Below are 21,610 nucleotides of genomic sequence, written 5' to 3'. Positions count from 1 at the left end.
AGATGAATTGTCCCCAAAAGAAAAGATACGAAAATAACATACATGAAGCTACCATAGAATTAGCTTCCAAACTCGAATCACATGTCGCCCAAGTCGAGAGTTCTTTTTGTACTCCAATTTCTCCGATTCTTTATAACCCGTAAAACTCTCGTCTCTATCCACAGCTTCCTCTTTCCGATTTTCGGACCCATCGGAAAAATCATCGGAATTAACATGCCCAATCAATCCGATGACCAAAACTCAAATCCCCCACCACCACCCTTTGATCGAGCTAAACCCTCCAAACCCATCAGCACCCTTGAAGAACTTGACTCTGCTTCTTACATCACTTCTTTTCACTACCCTTTCGATAAATCCACCGTTCCTCTCCGGCTGCCTGATTCAGCTTTGCCTCCAAGGCACAGGCTTTTGGTTTGCCATGACATGCAAGGTGGTTACGTGGACGATAACTGGGTCCAGGGTGGCAATAATTCCGGCGCTTATGCCATCTGGCACTGGTATTTGTTCGATGTTTTTGTTTATTTTTCTCATAAATTGGCCACCTTGCCTCCTCCTTGTTGGACCAATACTGCTCATAGGCATGGGGTTAAGGTTTGTTCCCTCATTCTTTAGTATGAAAAGCTTCTATTTTTCTGATTGAAAAGTGTTTAATTTGGCTTATTTCAAGTTGAAAATGTTGGGTTCAACTGACGCAACGGATAAAGTCAGTGGATTTTTTAATTTATGGTTTTTCTTTATATGCTGATTTCAAGTTCTTTTTAAGAAAAATCATTTTCTTATGTAATTTTTGCTTTAAATTGCATATGATTGTGAACTACCAAGTTAGCAACAAGGCAACAATCACTATACATTTCAGTAATTTAAGAAATAACAATCTTTACTCGTTACCAAGTTAATAATGGTCTTTGTTTCTTTTCTAGCGTAGATGATACATTATGGTAACCTTTGTGTGTTGAACGTCTGTTTAATTTGCTTTGGATTATGGTGTGTTTTAGATACTAAAGGGAGCTTTATATATGTTTTTTTTTTTGCCTGTGGCTGCGAAATCTATGGTATTGGGGGCATTCATCACAGAATGGGATGAAGGGAAAGCAATTTGCAAGGAACTGCTTTCGACAAAGGAGTCTACTCACAAGTATACTGAACGCTTGGCAGAGCTTGCTGTTGCTTTAGGCTTTGATGGATGGCTGGTTTATGTTACACATTTATCAAGCTCATCACATACACACACACAATGTTACAGAAAAACATGCTAAGTTTTAAGGACAAGGAAAGACTAAGTTAAGAGAATGTTTTACCCTATTTTGGAGGAAGACTAGCACTTAGATACTGTCAATAAATGTTGTTCTTTCTGTCAGTATAATGGCGGAATTTTCATATATTGGCAGTCCCGTTCCAACAATTAACCAAGGAAAGCTTCCTTGCAGCTTAATATGAAGGTTCAAATGGATGTTGGACAAATCCCTAATCTGAAAGAATTTGTTAGCCATTTAACTCAGACTATGCATTCCTCACTTCCTGGATCAGTTGTAATTCATCGACTTTCTTAATCCAAGCTACAGTTCAAGTTTGGCTAGTTATTATTGTTAGTTTCTTGTGCCAGTTGTCCTTCAGTTTGACCGATTGAAACCCTAACAAATTTTCCATGATAGACAAATGTTGCACTTGATGTGATAAAGAAGGACGATGTCTCAGCTGCGCTATTTGCTCCTGGATGGATCTATGAAACAAAACAACCCCCTGATTTTCAGACTTCTCAAAATCGGTATTGCACTTTTTTCTTTAGGCTGATTAATTGTTATAGAATGCTTATTCATTAATTAAGATGTCTACTCTTCTGTTTCAATGATGCTTTAGTAGTATACATTTTAACGTCGAACTCCAATTTTTAAGGATTTATATTATTTATCCGAGTTACTGACTTGTACACAGTTTGACATATACATATATGTTGGTGTTTGTATTTATTTGTAATTTGTGATGGTGATTTGATCATATTATGCCAGAATTTGTACATATCTTTTCTCATTTAAGCCTTTTCAAAGAGCTTCACCGCAAATCCTTTGCTTTTGCAGTTGGTGGGATCTAGTTGAGAAATCATGGGGAATTGCACAAAATTATCCTAAAGTATTACCAATCTACTCAAATTTTGATCAGGTTGCAATCGTTTCAAATATTTTGTTCTTCTCTTATGTGTGTTTCAAAATGAGCGAGCAGAGCATGTCAAACTTACTGGAAAATAGTTACTCGTTACCTAGCCAGATTCCTCAGGCATATATGTATATGTTTTCTACATATCGACTCTCTTATAATTTCACAGGGCCGTGGTAATCATATTTCCTTCAATGGAAGACAAGTATTAAGCACTCAATGGAATAACATTTCTTCACAAACCTTTCAGGTGGCGACTTCATGGACATATCTTGTTTCTTTCACTTGTCACTCACTGTTTGATGTTACTCTTAATTTGTATATTTATAGAAAAAATGTAAATGCTTGTACATTCATGTTTCAGCATTTCCTCGAGTATGTTGACAATTTTACCTCAAACACTATTGATGTCCGTGTTGACTAAGTTTGTACGAGTCTTTGCACTTGACATGATTCATCCATATGTAAAATATTTAGAGGTCTAAGAACTGGTTGATAAAATGACAGCTTCAACGAAGCATCTTTCAGCGGAGGAGGAAACCTCACATTTAAAGGAACCCTTGAGGCCAATGCATATGTCTCAACCAGACTCATTTTAGGAGAGCTTGTTATGGTTGGCTTACCTGTTAATTTCACGTATTCTGTAAGCTATTTTGATTCTCGATTAAGTGTTTCTGTTACAACTGAATTCACAGAATATAATATTTGTAACCAATAACAATATAATCTTTTATGCCACCAATTCCTGCAGGTAAAATCAGGAGGTAACTCTCAAGTGGGTCTTTCCCTTGAATTCTCTTCTGAATTGCTTATTGCCTCCCATGGATTGAATCAATTCTCTAGCAAATTCGATGAAGTGATTGTGGCACGTTAACTTACGAAATCAGACATGGCACCAGGCTGGGTTATGCAAGAGAGCTGCATTTCATTGGATGGATACACTAACAGAAATTGCTGCCGTATGCTACAGGCAACAACCGGAAAATACTGAACCTAGATAAAAAAACAACCAGGATCAAGCAACATACTTCGCCGTTCTTGGACACATTAGAATTTCAGCTTCGGTACAAAACACGGTATTTCCTCCATCAACTGCCTGGATCGTCGAGGGTCAGGATCTCAAATGGGGAGGTTCCGAAGGTTCAAAAACTGTTAGTCTTAAAACCAGCTGGAACCGAAAGACGGAAAGAATACCCTTTTTCCAAGATACAATATCTATGTGGAGAAACTAACAAAACAAGCAGTGAGGCCCCTAGAAAGAAAGCTAGGAAATCTTGCTCTAGCTCCGTCTGATGCACTGAATGGTGAATCTATGAATTCTGAAACTGCCAATCACGAACAGAAGGTGCGGGGGAGTACATTGGAACAGCACAAGTTGAAGCCTTTTATGTATCCAACCTGATCATCCCTTCTGCCTCTTCAAGCCTCAAATTCATTATCCAACCATGCGATTCTAGTGGTGCTAGACAGGATGTTGATGATGCCCCATTTTATAACACAATGTTGAAGGTCAATGAACATCTTCACTTCTGCTCCTCAGCATTAGTCTTGATTTAGAAAAAGAAGAGAAAAAAATGGCTCACTTTGAGAATATATGAGCCTTCACTATCCAATTATTATTTTCATGTATCATAATGTGTTTAGAACCTTAATATTTAGATAAATTTGACATGTTAACCTGGTTATATGCACATTTACATACCATGTCATACAAAATTTATTTTTGTTTATCACGTAAGTGTACAGGTTTCCATACAAAACACAGGAATTAGTATCCAACTCAAAGATCTCGAGCTTATCAAAACCACACAAAAAGTAGAAAATCTTACCAAATATTCCATCTTCTTTGTCCTCGCCTTTGCCATGATACAACTGGAAAGATGTACTCCATAGACTGTCAAGCAAATGGTCCCCAAAACACCATATAATGTCTCCAAAGACCAGATCAACCACGAGCCTGCCACGCTCCCACCATCCACCTCCTCATCTTCATCGTCCACGTGCCATTCATCAAATGGATCCTCCCCCATCTCTAACCGCCTTTAATATCCGTTCCCCCTCCTCTCTTCACCACACAAAACCCCTTCAGTTCTTCAGTTTCCTAAAGTTTCTCCATCTCTCTCAGCTCTGCCATCCGTTACCCTTTTCAAGAAAAGCTTCATCTTTCTTGTTTCTTTTCAGCCATGTTGAAAGCTGCTCCAGCTTTTTCCTTGTTGAACCCTCAAGTGGAACATCAGGGCCTTCCCCTGTTTTCCTCTGTTCATTCATCTCAATCCTCTCTTTCTCCTTCCAATTCATTTCTCCGAATTTCTTCTCCAACCAATGGGGCTGAGACTGTTATTGTCTGTGCAACCAAAGGAGCCAATAACAAGCCGCTAACCGGTGTTGTTTTTGAGCCTTTTGAGGAAGTGAAGAAAGAGCTCGATCTTGTCCCAACTCTGCCTCAAGCTTCTTTGGCTCGTCAAAAGTACACTGGTGATTGTGAAGCTGCTATCAACGAGCAAATCAAGTGGGTTTTTCTTTTCTTTTAGATCCTAAGTCACCTATATATTTAAAAAAGTTTATTTTTCACATTTTCTGATGCATATATTCTAAGGTCATTCAAAAAGGCGGTTCTTTTTGTTTGAGGGGGAAATTAGATTCTTTTTTTTCTTATGGAAACTAGGAATTAGTATCAAGATTCTTTATTTCATGTGTGTACTTTTAATATAGTACTCTTTGTAAAAATGGCCTTGACTTAGGCTTTATATTGATAAGCTGCTGGTTTGGCTGTTGTTTGTGCCTATGTTCTAATGGATTTTTTTTTTAATTTTATGGTGCGATGACAGTGTCAAATACAATGTCTCCTACGTGTACCATGCCATGTTTGCATACTTCGACAGGGACAACGTTGCGCTCAAGGGTCTTGCCAAGTAATTTTTCTCCAGAATTCTTGATTTCACTGAATATGTTTTTTTTCTTTTTCTTCCTGTGGCTAATTTTAGACTTTCTATTGAATAGGTTCTTCAAGGAATCCAGTTTAGAAGAGAGAGAGCATGCAGAGAAATTAATGGAATATCAGGTTTTATCTAATCTATCAATTGCTTATTGCTGTTTTCCTTGTTGCAGTCTCATAAAATTTCGTTCGTCTCTCTGATTGTTTTTCTGATATGCATTTGTTTACCATATATCAGAACAAAAGAGGTGGAAAAGTGAAGCTGCAATCCATATTGATGCCCCTCACGGAGTTTGATCATGCTGAGAAAGGAGACGCATTGTATGGTGAGTTTGCTCCCATTCTTTGTATCTTTTGGAATTCAGTATGGAATACAATACATTAGAGAACTTTATGATAATGCATACACAAAGGTCGCACACAAGTTCAAGTAACATAGACTTGTTGTTAACTGAATGATAATGCGAAATTGTGCTTTGGACGTTGACATTTTATATGTGCGCAAGACTGATTGTTTTGAATTCTTTGGTTCAGCTATGGAGCTTGCCTTGTCCCTGGAGAAGCTAACAAATGAAAAGCTCTTGAACTTGCACAGGGTGAGACTTCACTATCTTTCTGTTTGCATTTTCGATACCTTAGTAAGGTGTAAAGGTCTCACACTATTCGATTTGAATTATAAAATTGATGGATGGAAGAAGTGTGTTGTACTCTTACAAGTTAAAACTAATATTGGAGCCTTTGGCTAATAGGTAGCTGAGCAGAGCAATGATGTGCAGCTGACTGATTTCATTGAAGGCGAGTTCCTATCTGAACAGGTATAATACTATTTTGCTGCATTTGGCTTTCTAGCAGAAAGCAGTTTCTCACATTATTACTGTTTCTTTAGGTGGAGGCCATAAAGAAAATATCAGAGTATGTAGCTCAGTTGAGAAGAGTTGGCAAAGGGCATGGTATGAATTTACAGTACACTTGTGTTGCTTTTGTAACAAGTATGGTACAAGTATTTGATATTAACGTGTTTGGTTGGTGGATATTCAGGGGTCTGGCACTTTGATCAAATGCTTCTTCACGAGGAGGAGGCAGCTGTTGCATAAGGTTAGATTTTGGTTGTAAGATGTAAAACCCTTGTGTTGATGATTAGAGATGATAAACCAAAATTCCAAGTGTTGTTAATGGATTTCATATTTTGTTTGGTAATAATCATTTGTGATGATAACTAATAATCATTTGATCAAATGAATAGAGAATAGCATTTACTGTCAAAATCATGACAAAGCTTAGTGGAGTTGTGTAATTTGGTGCATTTTTACTATTTTCAGAGGTGTTTGGTTGGTGGAAAAATTTTATTACTAAGGAGAATAATCTTTTTTGGAATTGTATTTTTACATTTGGTTCACGGAAAAGATTATTACAATGGAGTACTATTTTTCCAATAATAGCATTTTTTATTAAAATATTTGGAATGTTGTTACCTCTAAATTCTTAAGTATTACACGACTAACACTTTGGACAAAAATACCCTTCGACTAATGAATTATTTCTATAGTAATCATTCTCAATTCTTATTTTTTTGTGTTTTACTCAAAATTATAAACATTATAATAATATATAAAGAGTTTTATTTGTTAAAATATTATAAATTTGAGAATTTAAAAAATATTTTATATTATTAATATTTAATATGTTAATTATTTATAATTTTATGGATGAGAAAAAAAATAATATTATTGTAAAATATAATTATTTAAAATAATATTTAACTTTTAGTTATTAAGAAATGGATAATATATATTAAAAAATAATATCTTTGTTCACTTATTTTTACAATATTATTTTTTCATGTTATATTATATTTTATATAAATAAATATTATATTTATGAAAATTATTTAAAAATATAAGTTTAATGTACTAATTGTATTAATTATATATTTTTCTCAAAAGTTAAAGAGTAAGATGGTATAATAATTAAAATATTTTTACGAATTTGTATTTAAATATTTATAATTTAATATTAGAGTTTAATTTTAAAAATATATTTCACAATTATAATTTAATAAAATATGCATCTAAGTAATCTTATATTCTTTAATCAAATATTATAATTTTATATTTCTGTTAAATAAATCAAATAAAGTAATACAAAATTTTTATAATAATGTTACATTTTAATAATGTTATTTTTAGAAATTATTTTACATTTCGTGAATTTTTATCTTTGGCTGGGCTTGATTTCGTTAATGGATTCAGAGCTTGGACTTGTAATCATGAATAACACTTGTGTACATTAGTCATTATCGGCCTCTACAAACTCTTTTGATTGAATTCTACAAAGGGAAAGACCTCGTGCTCCATTGTGGACGACGGTTTTGTCATGAAAAATCTAACAACAGCAGCAGTCACGCACGTGTAACGTAGATTTATTGAATTATTTCAAATTATGATTAGTTTAATAGAATATATAAATTCTAAAGATTAAAATTATTATTATCTTATATTATTATTTTTGTTAAGTTCGTGATCAAATTTAATTACGAATAATTGAAAAATATAATATAATATTAAATATGATTAAAAAACAGTTGAATGATCAAAATAAAAATATAAAATTAAATAGATGACTGAATATAGATAATTTATAGTATAAAATATTGTTGTATTTTAAATAATTGAAATCTTTCTTCTCGTTCAAAAGGAAATTCTCGAAATCCTAAAAGAGCCATCACAGTCTTTGTCACAAGTAGCATATTTATTTTATTTTTGATTAATCTAAGATAAATATAAGGTAATATATGGTTTTAAGATTCACAATCATTTGATAATGAGAGTTTAAACACATTTATAGTCTATAATGATTTGCGATACTTAAATATAACAATTATCTTTTTAACTGTTGAGGTAACTTGGTTTGTACACCAGTAATGAATCTAGAAATTTCGGAATAGAATTTAAAAATTTTAATACTCTTTTTCTTCAACAAAATAGATATGCAAACTTTTTAAATTTTTTTTTAAATATATTATACTATACTAAAAAATTTATCCAAAATAACCACTGCTCAAGTTTTCCATCATGAGTGTCGCCCACCGCGCCTTTGGGTTTTACTTTACCTTCTCAGTGCATGTTCGCTACCAACCCTTTTCAACTAGCACCTCAGTTAGGGATGACAGTATGACCCGAACCCGACAGGAAAACCCGAAATTCGGTTAAGTTCGGGTTGGGTCGGATTGAATGGTATCGGGTCGGGGTCGGGTTCGGGGCAAGGTATCCCCGCCCTGACCCGTCCCGATTTATATATATATATATATATATATATATATAATATTTTATATTTTTTATATTAATTATATATATAATATTTTATATTTTTTTTATATTAATTATATATAAAATATTTTCGGGTTCGGGTTCGGGTTTGGGTATAATATTTCGGGTCGGGTTCGGGGACGGGGCAAAAAAAAATCCCTGATGGGGCGCCTTGATAAAAAATTCGTCGGGGATCGGGTCGGGGTTGGGGATTCATTTCGGGTTCGAGGACGGGGCGAGCAAAACCCGTTTCGAACCCGACCCGTTGTCATTCCCTTCAGAGAGTACTTGCTCACGCTAGATGGACCCAGAAGATTGGCATGAGACTTATCAATTAGCATGTTACAGGAAAAAAAAAGCAGGAAAAAGAAGACCGAATAATTGAGGTGAACATCACCTCTTATGAGTCCACCGACTATAGTGACATATCACTGTAGTCTCTTTATTGTTTTTGTCTTTTTCTTTTCAGAGCACTAGACTTTTTCTGAAATCTTATGTACTGTATGAAAATGTGTAAAATATGAGTGATTGCCGTGTTCCTTCTCATTCAGCTTATAAAAGGAGAACTTGTTGATTGTAAGAGGAAGATGATAGCCTTCCTAAATAAAATTGTGTGTTTTCTCTAAATGACTTTCTAAATTTCCTTTCATCTTCTTTATGAGGCTTTAGAGATGAATGAATAGATCTCTAGTAAGTTTTCCTGGTGTATGCTCTGCAACTTGCCATTTCAAATGGATCATGTTTGTATTAGAAACCATGAAAGCTTAGACCGAGAAACTAAATATGAAAGTTTTGAAAGGGATTATAATTGGTTACTGTAGCTAACAGGCTGTCGACATCGTTTTTCGCCCGGGCGGGGAAAGACCGATACCGACTAGGGGTTTTTTTCTTTGAGAGTATTTAAAAATATGAGGAATCGCCACCAATCATTTAAGGTGCGATTGGAACACCGTAAAAACTGGGTAATTAACATTTTATTTTAATAAAATACCGAGTTTTAGAGTCTGTGAAAATCCAAAAATCAGGTTCGAGAGTCAGTTACGCGTGGGGAAAGATTAGCACCCCACAAGCGCCCAAAAATTAGTACCTAGTTGATTACCCTATATTTAAAATCGAAAATTTTGAGTTCAATCTTTATTTAATTTAAAAATCATTAAGGATGCTAAGTTGAAAAGGGTATTCGTTTATTGAGACCGATAACATTCGCTCCCGAGCGTAAATGCGAAAGATCAACTATTGTGTCTAATAACCGAACATTGCCTCATTTTTAGAAAACATGATGCGATTTTGAAAAGGATGTCAACTTATTTAGGGAATCACCAGTAGTCACCCCTTAGCGTGATTGCGGGAGATATACTATTAATTCCTTAAACAAGTGAACAGTGCCTTAGAGTTAAAATAAAATACAATTAGACAAAATTTTATTCATCCTAATTAAACTAAAAGTAAATTAAGGCTTTTTCTAGCTTAAAGTGTCAAACTATGAAAATTAAGGAACCTAGGAGCTCAAATCTAAAAACGTAGGCTCTGATATTAATCCTATTTCATTTTAATTAATTATTGAATCGAATAACCGAGATGGTCTCTCGAGCGTTTACGCGAGAGCCGATTCGAGTTATCCCCTAAATTAAAAGACTAGTTTAAACATATGCTAAAATGGAGGCTTTATTTAACCTATTTAATTATGTCAATATTAAAAGTCTAATCAAAATTCGGGGATTAAAAGGGTCAAATTCTAAAGTATCGAGTTCTAAAAGATTAAAAAGAATAAGGACCTAATTGTAATAAAATCTAGTTATATGGATTAAAATGCAAGAAAATAAAAGTAGCTAAATCCAAAATTAAAATGTGACTAAAATGAATAAATTACAAATATCACATCCAAATCATAATAAAATAAAAAGCATAATCTAAACAATGGTGAAAATGAAATAATTGTAAAAAAACAGTGACTAAAATAAAATGAAGTGTAGATTAATATTCTAAAATAAAAAAAATGCAGGAAATAAAAAAAGTGAAATAAAATGCAACAAAATTAAAGGACAGAAAAAATAAAATACAAAAATTTAAAGTGATAGAAAATAAAATAAAATAAAACAGAAATAAATTGCATAAATTTAAAAGTTAGGGGGTTAATTTGTGCAATAAAATAAAATGTTAGTAAGTTAGTAAAAACAATAAAAATAAAAGTTAGTATAAACAATAAAAAAAGTTAGAATGTTAGTAAATTAGAAAAGTTAACAGTTAGTGGTTAGCAGAATCCGAACCATAATAATGTGGGTCTTACCCCGGATCGGGTCACCACAAGATCAAATAGAATAATATAAACAAATATATAAAAATAAAATAAATAAATAAAAAAGTTAGTGGTTAGGAGAGTCCGAACCATAATAATGTGGGTTTTACCCCGAATCGGGTCACCACAAGGCCGAATAGAATAATGTAAACAAATATTTAAAAATAAAATAAATAAAAAAGTTAGTGATTAGCTGGGTCCGAACCATAACAATGTGGGTCTTATCTCGGATCGGGTCACTACAAGATCGAATCGAATAATGTAAACAAATTTATAAAAATAGAACAAAATAAAATAAGTTAGTGGTTAATATGCAATAAAATAAAAGTTAGTAGTTAAAAAATAATAACATAGCAAAAAGTGCCCAAATTAAAAGTTAGTAAAATTTACATGGATATTCGAAATAAATAAAAAATAAATGACTGAAGTGAAAAATGACTAAAGTACAAGGGGTTATCCGTGATTTACCCAAAAATACCAAGCAGACTCTCCCCCATTTTCCTTTCTGCTCTATACGACTGCTCTTTTCTTTCGAAACCAACGTTGTCGACAACCTTGTTTGGAGCCTTATGACACCACTGATTGCCAGACCATGGTAGCCCACTTCCTCGCCTCACACCGAACCTCGCATAAGCAATCGAAAGGTCCACCCAACCGAGGCAAAACAGCCCCTAAGAGGCTCCCTTTTCCTTCTCTTTGTAACCGGTCAAAAAGACCTTAGTTTCGCCCTAACCGCTGCTCCCCCAACCGGTCGAACGATGGACGGTTTAATAACAACCTAGATCTAAGCAAACCCGAAAGGAAAAAACCCAAAACAACCCCCAAATGCAAATCGACACCCTAAACCGACATACGAAACCTCAACCTTACCGTCCGAACCACCCTAATCCAACGACCAACGACAACACCCCCTCATTTAACGCCTTAATACTAAAACAAATAAAGAAAATAAACATAAAAAAAGAAAGAAAAACGTGAAGCATCTCTATTTCTCTGTTTGTGAAAAAAACACTATGGTCTGTTTACAGTTTTGTGTGGGCTTTTAAAGTCACACAAATTTATAAAAGGTACAATTAAAGGCATGATCCCTGAATTTTGTTCCTTATTTTATTATAGGACAAAATTAGGGTATTACACAGGCAGTGCCCTTTGGCTAGTGGAAGAGTCCAGTTTGGCATAGCATACCTGCTACAATACTTCCGATCATATTTTCGATCATCACTATCCTATTTGGTATCAGAGCCAGACTCTTAGATCTCTTTATTCATTTATAAAGATCTTTAGGAAGAAAAATCTTTTCATCTATGGTAAAACCAATTTCAAAACCATCATCTTCCAAATTTCTTGTTACTATGAGAGATTTTTCTTTAAAAACTCATGTCTCTAAAAAGATTTCATCTCTTTATGAAGTAAATTATTCTAAAGACAAAAAAGTTCAACCTACTGAACTTCCCCTTGTAAATCACTATTCCACTTATAAAAAACCATCATTTTCCCTATTAAAAGTATCAAATCTCTTATTCATATCCCATCTAAAGAAGTAAAGGAATATGTTCAATCTTCCCATTTTGATAAACACTTTATCACGGGATCAACAACATAACAGTTTGTTACCCTAGAAATTTTTTATGATTTCTCAGGGAAATGGATAGATGTTGGATATTCCCACATCCACTTCGGAGCAATACAGTTGGCCCTTAACTATCATGGCACAGAAGGAAAACCAGTTGTTGCCAGGATTGCTTTACTGGACACTAGATACCTAAAGTATCAGGATAATTATATTGGTACTGTTGAAGATACGATGAACAACAACCTAGTAATGATTACTTTGTTTCCAAATTTTACTATGGCCCTTGTAGATCCAAACTTAGTGGATGGCTTTGAAGGTCCAGATCCATATAGTTGGAGCACCACAAGTGGAATCTTCCATTATTGGAACTCTTCACTACCAGATAGTCTACAGAGTTCAGGATCATGCTTTCAAGCTCAATGGAAGTGGAACTAGAGACTCACTGCTCATTTCAGTTAATACACAGAAACAACCAACTGTGTTCACATTCCTCGAAAAATTTCCAGAAAGGAATTGATCCAACTATTACCAGACAAATGGATAACAAACTATGAGTGGATTCATGAAAAGAAACAACCAGTCCGTTCTACCAACAGTCAAATCATCACCAAAAGAGATGGGACAACTGAAATCAGATTTGATCATGGCCATTTGAAAACCTCACCAACACCGTCAATTTTCCCTACTCAATTGATGATGCTACCCCTTGGAGATCCTAGAGAATCTCATGATAAGGAGGACCCAGACTGTTATTGTGAGCTGTGCAAATCTAGTTTTGAAAGCTCCTACATAGAAACTTTTGATGCATCAGGGAAACCAATCTACTTGCAAAGAGATCCAGTTACTGGCCATAGTTCGTGGGATTTTGACTGTTCATGCAAACTATATGCTGAAGACAATCTTCATTCATGGCTTGATGGAATCTCTCACACAGCATATTACCCACACAAGGCAGGAACCAAAAAGAAGAAATCTTCACATTTCAGTCTCTATAAAAGATACATGCAAGGAGACCCTACTGTTAGACCACTTGGACAAGACAATGGAAAATTCCAATTTCTTGTTGATTATTCACGTAAGGCTCCTGAACCAACCCATAATACTTTTCAACCTACTCCACCCATACCAAAATCTATACCACCACCACCTCCTACATATCCTCGAACTTTAATTCAACCTTGCTACAAAAAGATCCAGAAATGGATTCAAAAGAATAATTAAACCCAAGTAAAACCCTTGAGCCTCAAATCCAACCAATTCCTGTTGTCTGTATGTTCCAACTATCTCATCCATCGTATGATAAATAATTTCCTCCCCTTGAGGAATTTACTGAAAAGGAGTACAAACATGCTCCTAAAATCCCTAGTCAGCTTTCTGGAGAAAATATAAGTGCAACAGAAGTAACACTCAATTGGCAAACTGAAAATGCTCTTTCTCAAAATACTATCTTGAAAAAGATCGACTCCAAAATCACACAAATGGATGTCAAACTTATTCAGGTAGAATCAAAGGTGGATACCAACACCAATATTGCCAATGAACTTAATGTATTACTCCACAAAAGACTGCAACAAGTTGAAAGACAGACGACCTCTCTAGGATAAGATTTTTTTTCCCATCTAGAACAGAAGGAAAAGGAAATTCAAAAGCTGAATGAACAAATTTGGATACTTGAAGAAACATGACAAGTACCACAGCCACAAGGAGAAGAACTTTTCCCATCCCTCATAAGGTCAACACCAGAACCTCAACCGTTTTAGGAAAATGCCTCCATAAAATCTAAAAAGATCTAACTGGTATTCAAACATCATATCCTTGGCTTTTGAATGGAATTTGTTTTCAATAACTAGTCTATAGACTTCATGAGGGAATTCTGGATTAAGATTTGGAGGGATAGAAAAAGCTGTTTCTAAGGGAGGATAAGGTTTTGGTCTTTTTGATGGTTTTGAAGGTGATGAACATGAAACTTTGAACATCATTATCTGGTTTTGAGATGGTCTAGATAATAAATCTGCAAGAACATTAGTTTTAGCTTTTATGTTCTTGCAATCAAATGAATATTCTGAAAACCATTCTGCCCATCTGAGAAGTTGTGGATTTGGGATGACCTTCTATTTGAACTTTAACATCTGAGGGAAAGAAGACATATCCATTTCTACCAAAAAGCGATGTCCTATTAGATGAAATTCAAACTTGGTGATTCCTTTATTTATTGCTAGGATCTCCTTGAAGGTTGAGTGATAATGGATTTATGCATTTGAGAATCTTCTACTATTGTATCCGCAAACATATCTCTTCTTATCTTTTTCTTCTAAAAGAATTGCTCCATAGTATTTATCACTTGCATCTGTCTGAAGAATTCTTTTTTCATCTGAGGGAATCTGCAATGGTGGTATCTGCTGTAGTTTTTCTTTCGGCACTTTTACTGCTCTGGACTGAGGTTCTTTCCATGAAGGAGGATATTTTTAAGCATTTTTCTCAAGGGATTAATATACTTAGAGATCTTTGGAATAAAATCTCTAATATAATTTATTATCCCCAAAAATTGAAGAACTTGCTTCTTTGTTAGTTTCTCTTATGGAAACTTTAATAATTCCTGAGCAATATGAGGTCCTGGGTGGTATTGTCCATTCTTGAGATGTATCCCGAGGAACTCAATATCCTGTTGACAGATCTTCATCTTCTTTTCTAATAGCATGATCCCATATTGTAGAACCAATTCTTTAAATTGATCTAATAATTCGAGATGAGACTTTTCATCTGGGCTGTACAGGAGAATTTCATCAGTGTATATAAGTGCACTTTTCATTTTAGGCTGAAATATCTTGATCATCTCTTTTTGGAATAGTGATGGAGTTGTTTTGAGTCCAAACGGCATAACCTTCCACTAGTAATGGTGGTTTGGAATACAAAATCCTGTCTTAGGCCTTTCAGCTGGACTTATACCCAATTGCCAAAATCCAGCTTTAAGTCAAACTTTGAAAAATTTTGGACATTGGCGAGGCTTGAGAACACTATCCCCAGATAAACTGTTACTGGGATATGTAGTACATGGACTATGGACGCCATTGACGAGCTGATCTTGTTTTGAAGCATATAGACTCTTTCATTTTCAGAAGTCCATTCTGTCTCCGATCCAGAGTCTTCAGTATCAAGGCTTTGGATGGAAAATAGAGATTGATCAGTAGGTTCATCATCAATGGAGAAAAGAGATTCAACATCATCTTTTTTTATTTTGATCCCTATTTTCTTCTGGATCTGTTTGATCATCTTTGCTCATTTCTTGTTTTTAGGGCAGTTTTTTGCAAAGTGTCCTTTTTGTCCACAAACATAACATCTGGATGATTTAACTCCTTGGGCTCTTTTCTTCCTCAGGTACCTCCATTTCCTTCTTCTTGGAAAGGATGGAGTACCGAAGAATTTTCTGTCTTTCTTCCTTCTGCGAATTTTACAATGACATTGTTGTGGAATTTTGCACTTGATAGTTAATCCACGCTCTTTGCAGGATTTATCCATTTCTTTGGATCCTGTCATGTAATCTTTAATAATTTTCCTTCTATCACAGTTTTCTTCAAGAGCAATGAAAGTTTCCTGTTGAATTTCTCCAACAGTTAACTGTAAAATGTCCCTTCTTTGTTGCTGAAGATGTCTGTGTATTGCATTTTGTAGCAACTCTAGAATTGATGCTAAAATTGCTTGCTTCAAACTCTGATCTGCTCCCAGAGTGTAAAAGAGCTTAGTCATGATGCTGAAATGTTTTTCTAGGTCTTTTTTCTCATAAGAACAACTTTTTCTTTTGAAAAACTCCTTTCTTTTGAGAGCTTTCATATCATCTGGATTTCCAAGGAAACAATTGTGCATAACCCGGATTACTGCAGCAACATCTTGTTGGACAAGGAACTGCATCTGATCTCATGCGGACAATGATATCCACCAATCTCTGAGTACTCCAGTAAATCTGGATACAAACTCAGTGAGAATATCATAGTTGTCGTCCCTCGTTAACTTTTGAGTTTCCATCCACGAATGAAATTCCTGTAATCTTTGAGACCATTTAGATAGAGGAATATCATCAAGAGTAAATGTGTATATTCCTCCAGTGGAGGTAAAGGGCTGTCTCCCTGTAGAAGTTTCTGCTTCCATGGGATTGTCAGAGTCTGAATTTTCTGGCTTAACCTCAGGTTGATTTGTTGCAGTCATAATGACATCCTCTGAAGAAAAGTAAGAATCTGAGCTCTCTGATTTTGAAATTTCTTCAGAATCTTCTGATACTTCTTCTTTGTGATTAACAACATCAATTCTCGGAATAATGGCTTCCCTATATTCCTTAAGAAAAGAAGTCAAGGGATTTTGTTGTCCTTTTTGAATCATGAGTGCTTTGGAGAGTTTTGGGGAAGGATCTTCTTCTTGTTTCTTCCCTTCATCTCTTTCTCTCTTTTTCTCAGCTTCTTGCCTTTTAATCTACTGGTAAAACTCATAAGTTGTTGGCTTTTTTCTTTTCAATAGAGAGAGAGAGAGAGAGAGAGAGAGGGGAACATCAATCCTTGAAAAGGTGTTGTATCTCTTCTGATCGAAGCAAAGATAGAATCTCATAAGGTGTGTATTTAAACTGCCACGTGGGTTGGTTCGATTTTATAACGACCAAAAAGGAAAGGTTCTTTGATGTGTCAACTTTCCATAGGATGAGTACCGTCAGGCGCTACGCGGCAAAAAATGGATCGCTTTGCCAGATTTGTTAGCACTCTGATCAAAACCGTTGAAAATTTGGTCAATTATCATTTAACTCCAATGTAATCTAAATAAACGTCTAAAAATAGCTCAGTTGCTTCATTTTACCATACTACGCAAGGCACCCAATGATATGTGGAGGTTCGTGGAGAACGTGTATAAAAAGCTAAAACCAGAAGAAGTTTATTTACATTGAACTTGATTAGTTTATTATGCATCCAACAAGGTTGCCGGAAAAAATTGCTGTGGCCGCCGCTGTTCTGTTGCTCTTTTTAACGATATCTTCTAATTCAAAAGCTGATCAAGTTTTCGATGTTCGTCAACACCTCTCCAGTGTAGCAAGGTCTCCATCTCTTTCGCTTTCCTTCAAATCGTTATTTTAACTATTTCTTTATAACTTGAATCTGATTTATCTTGTTATTTTAACTATTTCTTTGTATTCTTGGAGCAGATATGCTGCAGTGAAAGATATCGTAGACAATTCCTTTCAACCTTCTCATATTCCTGATGGCTGTACTCCTAGCCACTTGAATCTCGTGGTAATCTTTTTACTTTCGCGAAATTTGAATTCTTAACCATCTTTCATTTCTAGAAATACTGTTCAATTGCAAGGAAAAAGAATTTCCTTATTAGACTTGGTGATTTAATTTTTACAGGGGAACTTTGTATGAGGCCAAATTTTGTAATGCCGTTATGCTATTTTTTTCTCCCCAAAATGAAAATTTGTAAATTCGGTGTTCGAGTCTCTGTCTTTGTGAAATTACGAAGGCTTTTAAAAATTTATATCGGGCTAGTATAATATTAACAAAAGTTGATTAATGATGCATGGAAAAAAGTTGCATTAGGTGTTGTGCAATGTTTTTGGTCCATAGCTTTACTGGATATCTTTAAGATTTTTCTTACTGTTTGAAAGGTGTATTCTTGAAGTTAGTATATCATATTTCCTTCCTAATCATAGTTATTGCATTGTTCGATAGTCATGAAAATCTCATAATTATTACATTGTTTTTTGAGGGTATTTGTTTTTTTTAAAAGTTTTTTATTGATATTTTCAAGTGCTCATCTGTTACTTTGTTGAATGCGTACAAGATTAGAACTAAAAGGGAGACTAATGGAAAATTAATTTTTTTAGGCCAGACATGGAACTCGTGCTCCTACTAAGAAGCGGATGAGGGAGTTGGAGAAGTTGACTTCTAAAAGATGCCAAAGAAAAAAAAATTGAGCCTGGAGAAAGTGCCTGCTTGGTTACAGAAATGGGAATCTCCTTGGAGAAGAAAGCTAAAGGGTGGCAAAATTGGATAGAAAAGGAGAAGAGGAATTATATCAGCTAGGAATCAGGGTTAGGGAAAGATTTCCTGATTTATTTAATGAGGAATACCACCCTGATGTGTATCCCATAAGGACTACTCAAGTGAGTTCTGTGTTTGAAATTTTATCCTTCTCTACTATATAAGTGCTTTATTCATTGATAACCCTTCAACTTATTCTACATATCTTTTTCTTCAGTTGATAATTTATATGGATGATGCTTTTTCTTGGCCAATTTATATGGATGATACTTGACTTCCTGAACTCAACATTCCTTTTTCTTATCTCTATAGTACGATTTTATGACCCTGTCTTGAAAGCTGGCCTAATTGCATATTGGCCTTTTATTGATTTATTATGTACCTAAGTGCTTTTCTTTTTATTTTGTGGGAAAGGTTCCTCGGGCTTCTGCCAGTGCTGTGTCATTTGGCATGGGACTATTTAGTGGCAACGGAAGTCTAGGACCAGGCCGTCATCAAGCTTTTGCTGTTACAAGTGAAAGTCGTGCAAGTGACATAACCCTGAGGTTTTTTGATTGTTGTCAAACCTACAAGGTATGAATGATGTTTCTCCTTCATTATTCAAGCACCAACACTATGATATATATAAGTTAATGCATTTCTAGTTTCTTTTCTCTGTAATGATATTCACTTTTGCTACTTCACCTAAGAAAGTCGTCCAAGACTTTTAAGCTGGTCATATGTTCATTCTATTTTATACATAATTTATTCCTTTATCTCTTATATCAACCTCACCTGCAGGTTTGGATTAAATGGTTCAATTGTGCTTTAATTTAATTAGGTTTTTTACAATGTTCTCTAATGAGTATATGGATGTAGGACTTTAGGAAAGAACATGAGCCTGCTGTTGATAAACTGAAAGAACCCATCATTGCTGAAATTACCTCTGCATTAGCAAAGCGATATGAGTTCAATTTCACAAGACAGGATATATCTTCTCTCTGGTTTCTTTGTAAACAGGTAGTGATATGCTTTTCATGCAAATCTTATGGTAAATGCCCTTTTAAAAAATGAGAAAGTCCTAATACTTGATCTGTTAAATTTTATATTTATATTCTTGGTGATGTTGGATTTCTGATATGGCAGGAGACATCCTTGTCGGATATAACTGATCAAGCATGTAGTATTTTTAGTCTAAAAATCGCCAATAATCATTTTGTTGCTGGTAGGATCTGTTCATTCCTCGTTACTTTTCATAATTACCCTTGGTAATGGTGGGCACTAAATACTTGTCTGGGATGTTGGTTTTTTTCCCTTAAAAAAACCTTCCTTAATTAGATTAGATAGTTTGCTGCTTAAAGGTTTAGACATTTCTTTTGAATATTTAATCTAATATACATCAGTTTGCAAACCTCTATGCGTATGAATACAAAGTAGAAAACACTATTACTTTAGGTTATTATCTTTGTTCCTTATGAAATGTACATACCTATAAGTTGGAAAAATTAAAACAAGATACCTGATTTAAGTGATATACTTTCCATTTATTCCTTTGATCTCTCATGTTTGTTCAGCAGCAGTTGTTTAACTAAATTATGTTGCATGCTTTATGATTTTTCATCCGCAAAAGTTATTATTTAGGCGGCTCTGCTGGAATGGATGGATGATTTAGAGGGGTTCATATTAAAGGGCTACGGTAAATCCTTAAATTATCAAATGGGAGTACCTCTGCTTAAATATGTCATTCAATCCATGGACCAAGCAATTGTGGCTAGAGAAGGTAATGTTACTTTAAGGTTCTGATTGCCCAAGTATTTTATCTCAAAAAGTGAGGAATCTATACAAATGATTATCCTTGAATTGTCTTGAGCCCTCTTTCTATATCCTGCAGTGATTCTCTCTTGTTATTTGGAATTATTGGCCAAGGTTGGCAAGGGCCAAACTGCCTTAGCAAATATTACATTATAACAGCTCAGCATATGCATTACCATAATTGACTTCTGTCTACATTTTTCTTTACAAGTTATTATTATAAAGTGGAGAAAATAATCAAAGAACATTCTTATCGTTGCTATTTTCAGTTTGTCACCATTCATTTATTACGTGTTATATGTCCAGTCATCATATTTGATATCTTCAGAGCTTGCTGAACCTAAAATAACTACATACAATTTTCTTCCGATTATTGATCACCGAAGAACAAGGTAAAAGTTTGTTTGATAATTGGTTGTTCTCAACTTTGACTTCCGACCGCCGCTCCCCTTTTTTCTTCTTCTTATCCATAGATAATCAAGCTCCTGGCTATTACGAGAAGGCAAGATTGCGGTTTGCACATGCAGAAACAGTGGTCCCTTTTTCATGCTTTCGTGGACTTTCCCTAGAAGGATCTGGTAAGTGTTTTTAGCCTTTGATTGTTGCATCCATGAAGTGTAGGCTTTTCCTCAAAGGTTGTATGCATGATTATTTGCAGCTATGTAGGCTTGCTGTTATATTTTGTTGTTTATTTAATCCTTGCAGATTTCCAACGAATACAGGAGGAGGAGCCTTTGGATTTCCCTCCTAAACCTCCCCAGAAAAGAAATTGGAGGATCAGCACTGTGGCACCTTTTGGTGGGAATAATATGCTGGTCTTATACAGTCGCCCGGCTAATTCTGCAGGCAAATACTTTGTCCGAGTTCTACACAATGAGCATCCCATCCAAATGCCTGTAAGTGTGTATATAATTTCATAGCTTCTTATCAGTAATTCACAAGTTATACATGTAAAAGAAAAAACTTGTTTTTTTAATGTTTTTCTATTTAGGACAATTCCAAACAATAATGTCATCTTCACTCAGCAAGACTCCAGTTACTTGTGCTCATGTCAATATATTCAAGTCAGTTCAATGCTTACACTACTTTTTTAATGAATAGGGTTGTGACGGTACCGATTTCTGTCCGTTTGAAGTTTTCAAGGTATGATCATTGCCCAACTTCTGCGTTTATGAAAATGACCGACTTCACTCATTGTTGTAAACTTACATCACATTTTCAGGAGAGAGTTGTGCTACCGCACTCGAAGCACGATTACAATACCCTTTGCAAAGTGAATCTTGATCAGCCGAAGCAGAAGCCTGAACCCAGTATGTTATCAAACTGTTCCGTTGGCTCTTTTGGCTCGGAAATGATGATGCACCATCCCATAGAGTAGAATTGTAGTTGTTTTTCGAAGAAAATAAAATAAAATATAAAGGACTATAATTTTACTTTTCCCACTCCTTGAGTGATTTTCAGCTACGGACTAGCGGAGTTCTATCCTGGATTGATTCCATTGCCGACACACAACAAAAAATTGCTACAACAAGATACTTGGTA

At 34.8% G+C, this 21,610-nt stretch overlaps 1 protein-coding gene and 2 pseudogenes across 1 annotated transcript; all 3 read left to right on the top strand.

Moving 5' to 3' along the window:
- Positions 1 to 81: 81 nt before the first annotated feature.
- On the top strand, positions 82 to 1,264 carry LOC120138542 (cytosolic endo-beta-N-acetylglucosaminidase 1-like). The gene is made up of 2 exons (XM_039154004.1): positions 82 to 591; positions 1,075 to 1,264. The coding sequence occupies exons 1-2, from the start codon at positions 82 to 84 to the stop codon at positions 1,171 to 1,173; spliced, it is 609 nt and encodes a 202-aa protein (XP_039009935.1). The 3' UTR covers positions 1,174 to 1,264.
- A 181-nt stretch (positions 1,265 to 1,445) lies between these two features.
- LOC120138581 lies at positions 1,446 to 6,322 on the top strand (annotated as a pseudogene).
- A 10,877-nt stretch (positions 6,323 to 17,199) lies between these two features.
- Positions 17,200 to 21,537, top strand: LOC120138512 (annotated as a pseudogene).
- Positions 21,538 to 21,610: the final 73 nt, after the last annotated feature.

Source organism: Hibiscus syriacus, unplaced genomic scaffold, assembly GCF_006381635.1.
Source record: "Hibiscus syriacus cultivar Baekdansim isolate YM2019G1 unplaced genomic scaffold, ASM638163v2 tig00110694_pilon, whole genome shotgun sequence".
NCBI lineage: Eukaryota > Viridiplantae > Streptophyta > Magnoliopsida > Malvales > Malvaceae > Hibiscus > Hibiscus syriacus.
The sequence above is the reverse complement of the archived record's forward strand: the minus strand, read 5'-3'. Positions and strand labels throughout refer to the sequence as shown.